Raw genomic sequence first — 11,636 nt, 5'->3', positions numbered from 1 at the left:
CGCCGCCACATTTTGCAAAATGTGGCCCAGATCAGATTTTGACCACACACGAAAGTGACCTAGATCAGATTATAAGACCTTCATGCATTAAGACCTGCGGTCTGAACCTAGCCTTGGTACTTTCCTTGATTAAATTCATCTGCATTTATTGGTTCAGCTTTACAGAAGCAGAGGTCATTACATTATTGTGTGCTAGAACCAGGGGTCAAGTCAGGCTGACAAATTTTAAATTGTTTTAATCATTTAAATTGTATTAGTTTTCTTCTTATGCAAGCTGTCACCTTCTCTATATTTTGTTTATCTTCTATCTTTGACGCACACTGCTCAATAAACGCTTAACTCCTGTATGTCTATGGCTAGATTCAGACTGCAGATCTTAATGCACGAATCTGATTTTTTTCGTGTTTTTCCGACTCGAGTGATGCATTAACTTGATGGTCTGAACGGGAAGGTTTCTCATTTTTCTCCCAATTGACTCTGGAGTTTTTGGAGGTTTTCCTTGCTGGCATGGAGGGTCTTAAGGATAGGGGATACCCAGGACTTGAACTGCATCTATTCATCTTTGTTGCTTCATTTCTAATTGTGTATCATATTGCCTCTGTAAAGCCCTTTGAGACTTCTGTTGTGGTTGAGGGCTATACAAATAAAATTTAATTGAATTGAATTGAAAAGTCACATAAAAGTCGACCATTTCAAATGCGATCTAGGTCACTTTTGTATGTGGTTAAAACCTGATCCGGGCCACATTTTACCAGAATGTGGCTGCGGTCTGAACTGTAGATCCGCCTTATCGGAATTCATGCAACAATTACTTCAGCAAAGAGCGAGAGAGACAGGGCGCTACAGGAGCAATGGAGCTATGCATCAGCATAAGCGCCTAGCTTGACCGCGGCTTTTAAGGAAGAAATGGGCTTGTCAACAGTCATTAAAACAATGGGTTTGGGATAAGCCTGATCATTCTCGGTTTTCTCTCTGTGCTCCAAATGAGCAATATTTAAAAATTGCTTACACGGCTGAGAGTCAGGGCAAACTGTCCGTGTGTGTGTGTGTGTGTGTGTGTGTGTGTGTGTGTGTGTGTGTGTGTGTGTGTGTGTGTGTGTGTGTGTGTGTGTGTGTGTGTGTGTGTGTGTGTGTGTGCGCCATGCACGCACAGTGCCTACATGCTATCCATCCATATAAACTTGGAATTTGAGCTTTTGCTCAGCACATCTCGAACTGCGAATTAGTGTGCATGCGTTATACTTGAACGGGCTCAATGTACAAAGGCAGTCTGGACGGGCAAGCCATTAAAAATAAATAAATAAATCGGAATTGAGCATTAAGACCTGCAGTATGAACCTAGCCCTAGTGAGTTGTTGGATGACTTTTAACTGAGCTGAGTTATAACGGCTATGAACTTCCAACTCAGCCAAGTTCAACCCGATTGTACCTTTTAAAACTTTGAAAGTCCAAATGAAGATTTACCCGTAGCAATAATGGGGTTTGCACAGCTCAACAAAATAGATAGTGAAGTAATTATAAGCAACATTAATGAATTGTCCATTAGACCCTAATTCCAGCCACTACCTGCTTTGAGCCAAAGGAGCGTTCTGATAATCAGGAACAATATACGGTTCTAAAAGGGGGCATAACTTGTATTCCTTTGGAGGTAAACAACTTAATCTGCTGAGCACATCGACCTGTTTACATGGCTTTGCTTTAGAATTTTAGTTCTTTGCATAAACTAAGGTATAAAAATAAATGCTCATCGACTATATTGCAGTTTTATTCAGTTCGCGCAATCTAAACTCAGCTGGTATTCCATCTCGACAAAAATATTGATGCTCTTTTAAAATCATCTCTGTCAGAACAGCCTTGGTTTTAAGATGGGTACTTTATTTAAGACTTTTTCAAGAAAAAATATACTGAAGTGTTTTGATATTTGGGCCTCTGTTTTGGCTAAATGATTTGGTAATATAGTAGTTATCCAGAAATGTTATGCTACAAATAGACTTGGACATTAAAAGTTTTTGTTCACTGAAAAATGGTCAAACAGTTCACATTAACACTTTTCTAAACCTTGTGAAAATCCTGCCAAAAATAGTTGAAATTTTGTAGTTATTTTGGACAGGCCAACGTCGATTAGGAATCGGCTGTCACTTAATTTCATCAGTGAGTCAGGCAGGTGAGCTTTTTACTACTGATGCACGATAATACATTTTTCAACTGATACCGATAATCGATAATTTCCTCCTCGTTCCAGCCGATAACCGACAATTCAATTAAAAGATATATGTAAAATTTTAAAGTATACACAAGAGCAAATATTACAGTGCAAAAATCTAATTTATTTTTCTTTTTTCCACATCAGATGTGAACAAGTAGTAAATTCCAACATCTAAACAATGACAGATTGTCTGACATTGTGTAATGTTAAACTTTTGGCAACAATTACTTACAGAGTAAATACCTACCGCTATGTTGCACAAAATGCTCTTAAAAGTAAACCATTCCTAACACATATAACATTACTACACTACAAAAACACACCTCCCTTAAAACTGGTTAAATTCCCTTGTTTTCAGCGTAAATCTATTGGAAATTAATAAAATTATCTGCCAGTACCTTAAGTAGATTTCACTCAGATTTCTTGAAAAAAGAAAAATAGGTATCTGAAAATAAGCTTAACAGCTTTATTTTAAGCAATAAATTATTAAATTTGATTTTAAAAAATGTCAGAAATGTTCTTTATTCAAGAATATATATGGTTCAAAATCTTATTTGAAAACAAAATCTTGATTTATGTGAAACATTTTATGGGCATTGGGCATGACATTTTATGGGCTTAATAAGAACAAATAGAAATATGTACTTCAAGTGGAATAATCTGGCCGTTCATCTGTTAACTGGTCTTTAAAAGAAGGTGGAGAAAATTATTTGACTAGATTTAAGAAAAATCTGATTAAGACGTTACAAATATGCAATGTACACTCTAAAAAATGATTCATGAGGCTAGTTGGTATGACTTGAAAACATGAGTTTTTTCAACATAAAAATGACTTTTTTTTACTATTCATTGTTTTATTAAGTTGGTAACTTCTTTTATGGAGTTAATCAAAATTAAATATTAAGAAAGACGTATTAACTTAAAAGTATATTGTTTTTTAATAAGCTTTTCTGCTTTCACGTAACAAAGGGAAAGATTAAGTGAGTGAAATTTAATTTCTATTCCTTTATTAAGTTGGTGAAACTTCCTAAATTCCCATCACATGTGCATATTACCACGGGAAAAGAATTGGCCATTTTCTGCCTTACAATATTTGCAGTCAGAAAGAAAATGAAAACAGATTTCATTACCATGCATCAAGCAGCATACTCAAAAAATTGCAAAAATGTTTACAACATTTAAATAAATTATCTTAAAACAGGAGTTACTTTTCAATCACCCTATATTGTTTGTACATTTGCAAACATTTTGTTGTACACTTGTTTTGCACTGTGTGTTGTTGTGCCATATCTGTGTATCAACGTACTGGAAGTACACTTTTCGTTTATACCTGCACCTGAAGTGAACTGTTGACAATGTTTAGGATGTTTGTATTGGTTTTGCTCTGCACTTTCATTTTGTCCATTCTTTTGAGTTTTGAAATATATATTTTTTTCCAAATACAACTGGAGTTGCCATGTCCAATTTATTTTAGAAAAACAAGTTGCTCTTTGGCGGCACGGTGGCTGAGTGGTTAGCACGTCCGCCTCACAGTTCTGAGATCAAGGGTTCAATCCCAGGCTTCGGCCTTCCTGTGTGGAGTTTGCATGTTCTCCCTGTGCCTGCGTGGGTTTCCTCCGTGAACTCCGGTTTCCTCCCACATCCCAAAAACATGCATGGTAGGCTGATTGAGCACTCTAAATTGTCCGTAGGTATGAGCGTGCCTGAATGGTTGTATGTCTCCTTGTGCCCTGCGATTGGCAACCAGTTCAGGGTGTCCCCTGCCTACTGCCCATAGTTACCTGAGATAGTCTCCAGCACCTCCGTGACCCTCGTGAGGAAAAAGCGGCATGGAAAATGAATGAGTTGCTCTTACTCAATAAATTTAAGTACCATTTTGCATCAACTTTTGAGTTGAGAAATTAAAATGAAGGAGTTATAGCAACCTAAATGAAGTAGTTTTATTTCTTATTAATGCTATAAAAATTGAGTTGGTTCTACACAATAAAGCTTGTGGAGGACAATAAATAATGATGGTTCAACTATACTTATTGAGTTAGTCCAGTTAGAAAATTTATAAGGGAAGTACTCAATAATTGCTTAGTTGAATTTACTTAAAAAATTAAATGCAAATTGTTACAACAATTTTTTTAAGTAGAGCCAGTGGATTTTTTTTTAGAGTGTACTGAATGCATTACTGACTGAGTTGTGACAGTGCTGCCATGATATCAAGCATTTCGTCTGACATCACTCATGCATCAGAGGGAGGAGGGTTGAGGCATCGGTGCAGAATTTGACAAAACTGCTCAATTGAGCACATTTGGAGGTTAAATTGAGTATATAATTATCGGATTGCATTATCAGTTGAATTTTCTTTTTTTTCTTTTTTTTTTTTTTAAATCAGAATTATCTGTGTGACGTCATAATTACCATTATCGGCCGATAATTATCGGTACCTGATACTATCTTACATCTTTACTTTCTACTACGTCACCTCCTGTATGCCAAGGGGGCTGCTGTATATTTTAAGTAGGATACAATTTGCCCAATTGTTGCCCACATATAGTCTTTAACCACCCTCCTGTGAGAATTAGCTATAGAGAACGAAAGGATAATAGTAGTATGTTTACATATTGTCTTTTTTGTTGTTGTTGCTGATACTACTTTTATACCTTCGGTTGTTGTTGATTAATTATCAAATGAATGGTTGATTATACTTGTAGGAAATTCTAAAATAATCTATGGTGAAAAAATAATTAAAAAACAAAACAAAAAAAGCACCACCTTCCACAGATGATAAATGCATTTATTTTCAATTACAGGATTTACAGAGTGTACACATAATATAAGACACACTATAATGAATTACCTCCTCCCATATACACACATTTGATTCCAAATTTTAAAAAAATAGAGTTTTCAGCGCTACAATCCACCGAAATTACGTTTCTACTTTCTAACCCTTGTAATATTTACACAGCATAACGTTTTGACAGGATGGAATACATGTGCCCTACATCAATACAAAAAGTAAAAGCATTGCGCAGGATGATCACATCAGTGATCATTCGAGATTTAAAGTAAGCTTTATGATATAGAATTAGAGAAATCCACGTTGTTTTTGAGACTTTAGTTACCGACGACAGACAAGGTGAAGTCGACATTAGCAGTAGTCCTGACCGCTTGGATGTGGCCGGGCGTATCAGAGTGCGCTTTGCATGCGTCCTTGCTGCCGGTGCAAGGAGTGGGAGCCCTCCAGAATAAAGCACTTAGCATCTTCCTGATCTCTGGCCTCATTAGACAGTAGAGTACGGGGTTCAAGCAACTATTAGCGTGCGCCAAGCACACAGTGATTGGAAATACATACGCGTGCACCATGTAGTAGGACCAATTCCAGTTGGCTGCGTTAAATTTGACCAAAACGCCCCAGAAAGTGATGGCGTGGTTTGGCATCCAACAGCAGAAAAAGGATAAAACAACAATGGCCACCGATTTGGTGACTTTGGACCTCTTCTGTCGGCTGTTGACGCACATGCTCTTGCGTTTGATAAAGCGCAGGAGCATCAGGTAGTTGACGGAGACGATAAGCAGAGGGATAATAAAAGCTACGAGTATTTTTTGGATGTGATAAAGAGCGAGCCAGTCGTGTCCTTCCGGGAATTTCAGGAGGCAGAGTTTTTCTCCGGCGACCACGGTGACGGCGGAGAAGACCGCGGTGGGAGCCGTGGCCACCGTGGCCGCAACCCACAGGGAGGCGCACACCCACTTGACGCACCGAGACCATCTGTGCGCGGACCGCTTGAGCGCCGAAGTGACGGACAAATATCTGGTGACGCTCATGGCAGTGAGGAAGAAGACACTGGCGTACATGTTCATGACGGTGAGGGACAGCACCACTTTGCACATGGTGTCTCCGAATGGCCAGCTGAAGTCCAAAGCCGTGTCCACGGCCCAGAAGGGCAGTGTCAACACGAACTGAAAGTCGGTCACCGCCAGGTTGATGATAAAAAAGTTGATGGCCGACTTCTTCCGTCCTTGTCGTAGTCTCATGAGGTAAAAGACTAGCAGATTTCCTACCAAGCCCACGGCGCAGACCACCGAGTAGACTACCGAGATGAGGATCCTCAGGAAAGGGCTCCCGTCTGCGCCCCCTTCGAAAGTCTCCTCGCCATGCGCGCTTCGGTTCAACGCTTCACTTTGGTTTAACGTGACTTCCATCTTCACCGCCGACAAAAACACAAGACGGGAACAAGCATGCCTCTCAGGACGTGTCAGGATCGGTGTCCATCGTACTGCTGTTTGAAAGACAGTTGACGACAGCGGCGCTTTTATAGGGTCGTGTCACTGCTGGGCCGCGATTGGCTGGGAAAATAAATAATGTAGCGGTTTTCACAAACAGGTTTGCAGAATCACCAACTCAATTCGATCTGGATGATTAAACCGGAGGGGAAATATCGTCACCAAGGTGATAAGCATTGAGGTAAAAGGCGTGCGTAAAAAGCGGACAAGAATTAAGAAAGGCTGGAAAATAACGCACAACGGAACCGAGTTACTGCGAAAGCAAATATGGTGCGCACTATTTAAATAATTGTAGATTTAAAAAATAAAATTGAAAAAAAAAAACTTGTTTACTTCTAATGGTACCTGAAAGATGTCCTTTGTATCAGTTATGCTTTGGGAGTTGCTTTCCTGTCCTCTAAATCTGGGGTCCCCAACCTTTTTTGCACCACGGACCGGTGTGATTTGGTCTTTTTTTCACGGACCGGTGTTCTGTCAAATTTTGCCCCCTTATAAAATTTTGCTCCCAAAGCTTTTGTGGCAGTGAAAAAAAGCCCTTTTATATTTAGTTGGACTCTCAATGTTATTCAATGATGCTAAAAAAAACTATTTACATCATAAACATATATGTGCAACACGAAAATTGCGTAAATTAATGCTTAACGACACGGCGAAGTCGTTAAGTGAGAGAGCTGCGTGCAGTTGTTGTGTGCAGCTAACATGGCAAACGTAAGTTAATATTCCTTTCTTTAAAGAAAGTTTGTAGTGTGTACTTTGAAATCGCTGCATTCGCAGTCATTTTTAGCGTTACGCGCATGCCAAACTTGTCAGAACACTGGCAATGTGCGGCAGAAAAATACAGCAAATATAAAATAACATTTGTTTATAGCCCCATCGTGTTAAGTGCAGGGAAAATACAACTCACCTGCTGAATCAGTGGGAGGCCTGAGCTTGTTTCATTGAGCCGAGATGGGAGAGTGAGAGAAGCCCGCTTCATAAAGATACGATGTTGGAAATTGTAGCAGTTTTCAGTGCTCTCCTAGCGATGCCAGGATATTCCGAAATGACTTTAATCCAGAACCTCGGTAGAGTTCTTGTCTCAAATGTATGTTTAAGGTCGCCGTGATTGGCGATCTCTACAAGCTGATATTCCTGTTGCACAGACATGCTCGAATCACTCGGTTTATTCACATACGGGTCACGAATCCACTCCTTCGCAGTTCGTGAGTCTTTAGTGATTGGAAAGTAGCATAGATTTTTTTTTCTTCGAGGTTGTGGGCTCATCCTCTGGCTCGTCAGGTTCTCTTTTCACCATAAAAAATCTGTCCAAAGATGTCTGTTTTTCAGTCATTCTTGTGTGGGGGCTAATTATTTCTGGGAGCAAATGTGATGCGCCCACCCTACGTCATACATCATTATCGTAATAAGTAATAAGTGCACATAGATATACAAAACAAGATGTACTACTAGCAGTCCAATCAATGGATTTCTATGACGACATTCTATCCTGTAGTATTATACCTAGAGTAGACAGGGATATTGGTGAGTTAAGGGGCACACGCCAAAGTTAATTTGTCGATAAGAAATTATTATTTCTGTGCGGCCCGGAAGCAAATGTGCCACGGACCGGTACCAGCCCACGGTTGGGGACTGACCCCCTGCTCTAAATTAACTTAAACTAATGGCATCATATGCTGCATTGGATTTAAAGTGCGTATGACAGGATAAAGAAAAAGTCTTAAATAGCATTATTATGTGAATTTGAATATTTTGAGACAATTCAACTATATACAACAAATTGGCAAAGAGCAGATGACGAGAAATTAGTCTTTTAATCTGGGGTTTAGTCACGCCTACCATTATAGGGCTCTAGCGTCCCAAAAAGGAGGATGACGTAGGCAGGAGAATGGTTTCATCTGATTTAGACTTCAGTCCATTGAGGGGGAATTATTCATAACAAGGAAAATGCGATGAAGAGAGCAGCAAAATGTCATTCTTTCAATCTCTCCAATACTTTTACAGGATATTCTTTTTATCTAAGTATTTTTCCCCAATTGCTAAATAAATGGTATGGTCATGACATATAACAGTCTTGTGCTAAATGGAATATGAAATATTAAAAATGCATTTATTCAGTTCGACATGTCAAAATTACGCCGTAATGGTCAAAAATTTTTACTTCTTGCACCTCCCGGACTATATTTTATGCCACCGGCTTTTGTCATTTCCCTGCCCACTTCCGAGACAAGGAAAGAGCGTAAACAACGGCGGGCTGGCAGTGCTCGTTGCAGGGAATAACCGCAGAAAATAGCCCACTCTCAGTGGAAAAAAAACGGCCGACATCGGAGCACAGAGCTGCGTGTGGCCAAGCCGAGGAAAGCGGATTCTTGGCGGGCACGCGAAGAGGACTGATAGAATAGACACACAAATATAAAAGATACAAATGTTTACTGTTAAACTGGGAGAATTCGTTACAAAAGACAGGCCTTAATTTGTTATCTTACCTATGGACAGGCATCATCACAAATGTGATCACACAAAACGCAACCACTCATCGCATCACCGCATTTCCTCCTTCTCCTGAGTCCTAAGAAATAAAACATAAAATTTCGGGGCATTTTTTTCCGGTTCGGGCCTGCAAGTCAAGTTAATTGATCGGGCCGGGTCAGGCTTTAACACCCGAGGGCCAGATCGGGTCGGGCTCGATTTTTTTAGGCCCGATCTAACCCGAGTAAATAAACGAATAATAATTATCGGTGGAAACAGATAACGCTACACAAGCTCTTTAATATGCCTGTTGTTAACACTTATGTGTATGTAAATCTGACGTTAGTAGATTGTTCTTATTGGAGATGCGTGTGTGGCAGCGTGGCAGGGTTTTTTTTTCAAACATGGGTTCTTGACAGTTGCCGTCAAATTTCTGGGATCAAAGAATGCCGGAACAGCGTTCCGCCTGAAAAGTTCATCCCGGTACGCCGTCCCACCTCATTACGGCTCACTTTCACCCCTGCATAACACTACTGCAATGCAAAACCAAAGTCTCTTCATATCAACAACCAAAAAGGAGTGATGAACGTCCCCTAAGCCACCCCTGCCAGAAAGGAACATTTATCCAAACTTCCATTATCATTATTACTATAATTATTTTTTGTATAGTGCTACTTGTCACAAGCTGCAAGCAAGCAAGTACCCAGATAACAGACCGATATTAGATAAACGTTGATTTTCTATCAAAATCACCAGTATGGTTGACATCGAAAATTTTTGAAGTGACGTTGAAATAACGTTGTTCTATGGTATGTCACGCGATGGTTGGGTTAACATTGTTTTATAGTTGATGAACTAATGTTGACAAATAGTTGATTTATGATTGACCGGGAAATATGATTGAAAAGTCATTGAATTGTGGACGAGCGGGCGTTTTGGTGGAAAATATAACATTGATTCAGCGTTGCTCCAATTATATTAATAATCGAAATGACGTTTAGGTTTTGTAAGGATTTCAACGTTGAAACAACATTAATTGAGAGTGCAAAAGTGACGTTGATTCAACGGTATAAGATCGACAATGGAATGTTGATCCAAAATCTTTTCAACGTCGGTCTGCTATCTGGGTATTGTGTGATGTCAGAGAGCTCGTTGACTTAAACCTGATCATCAGCAAGTTATATGTGAAAAATAGGATGTTAAAAAATATACAGTATATATAAATTTTTATAGCATGCGCATCAAATTGCTCTTCAATTTGCACTTTTATTTAGATTTATCCACTTAAGCCTTTCAGGGACAATGGTCACTTCAGTGGACATGCAGGTATTCAAAAAAATATCATTAGCTTAACTCATTCATTGCCAGCTCAAAGTGTCTTGAATTAGTTAGTAAAAGAGGGGAATTTATATTGATGGCAATAGATGCCCAATCCATTTCCACTAGGAGGGCAATCATTTCACCAAAAAATACACATTATTTGAATTTTGGTCTTTATCGTATTTCATTTTTCAATTTGTTACATTTTGTTTTAATTCCTGATTTTTTTTTTATTTTTATTTTTTTAATTAAGAATCGCTCCTATATTTTGTTTTATTACCCATGTAGCTTTTTTAATTTGGCTTTTTTTTTTACAATTGATTTTTTTTTTTTTTTAATCCGAACTGGATCCATCTTATAATTCATTCCTTTTATTTCTTTATTGCACATTGGATGCTAAATGGGGGCCGCAAACTATTGTCCCGTGGGCCGCAAGTTTGAGGCTCCTTTATGAATGTATTTTTAAAAAAATCTGTCTGTGTCGCTTTCTTTCTCTCTCTGCATGTAATTGACTTTCCTATACTAGTATCTTATTGGCCCGAATATAAGACAGCCCTGATTATAAGACGACCTCCCTCAAGTTTAAAAAAACTTTTTGAACACCAAATTAATTTTTATACAGAAAATACAGTACATCCGAAACAAATGATTATAACAATATATTTGAGATAAAAAGCATGTTATTTTGCCTCATTCAAATCTTAATATCTGAACATTTAAATATGTAAACTAAACTCCAATCACATTCGTGAATGCATGGCTTCTGTTTTTTGAAATGTAAATAAACCAAACTATTGTGATAAAACAACAAAATTGCAATAACTGCATAACCATCAAAGTGAAGTCTAACTGTAACTGTAGTCTTGAAACAAATCTGAATAAGGAAAAACATTGCAATAAAACAATCCAACCCTGTTAAACTAAAAAGAGTAGCTGAGATCTGTCACAACAGAACATCGCTTCAATGATATCTGGCGCCATCTAGCATCGTGAATGGGGAGAGTAGCGGAGATCTTGTTAAGGCAAGGGAGGCAAAGTTAATTTGGACCAAAATGCAAGCCGGAAACAGATGAAGTGTGAAGTGGTATTTATTGTACAAGGACAAAGTGTTGAGCGGCTGGTGGGTTAAATGATCAATGGCTGTGGCTGTTGCTGTGGCTGTGAGGGCTTTGATGGGTGGGTGTCCAATGGTGACTGGCAGAATCATCTGGCACCTGCTTGCTGTCCAGGCCGATCCTTATGAGCAGTGTTGATTGTTGATGAGCTGCAGGTGCGCTCCCAGGTGAGGCAAGATTGGAGTGATTCCAGACGTCAAAAACAGGAAGTGTTATACCAATAAAAGCCAGCAGAGGGGAGTGTGGGCAAG

General features: G+C 39.0%; 1 protein-coding gene across 1 annotated transcript; it reads right to left on the bottom strand.

Annotated features, from left to right (window-relative positions):
• Positions 1-5,019: 5,019 nt before the first annotated feature.
• Positions 5,020-6,529, bottom strand: rxfp3.3a2 (relaxin family peptide receptor 3.3a2). Its single transcript, XM_057846005.1, has one exon. The coding sequence runs from the start codon at positions 6,401-6,403 to the stop codon at positions 5,315-5,317; it is 1,089 nt and encodes a 362-aa protein (XP_057701988.1). The 5' UTR covers positions 6,404-6,529; the 3' UTR covers positions 5,020-5,314.
• Positions 6,530-11,636: the final 5,107 nt, after the last annotated feature.

This window comes from Corythoichthys intestinalis, chromosome 1 (genome assembly GCF_030265065.1).
Source record: "Corythoichthys intestinalis isolate RoL2023-P3 chromosome 1, ASM3026506v1, whole genome shotgun sequence".
Taxonomy (NCBI): domain Eukaryota; kingdom Metazoa; phylum Chordata; class Actinopteri; order Syngnathiformes; family Syngnathidae; genus Corythoichthys; species Corythoichthys intestinalis.
Note: the sequence above shows the minus strand (reverse complement) of the source record. Positions and strands in the feature narration are given on the sequence as shown.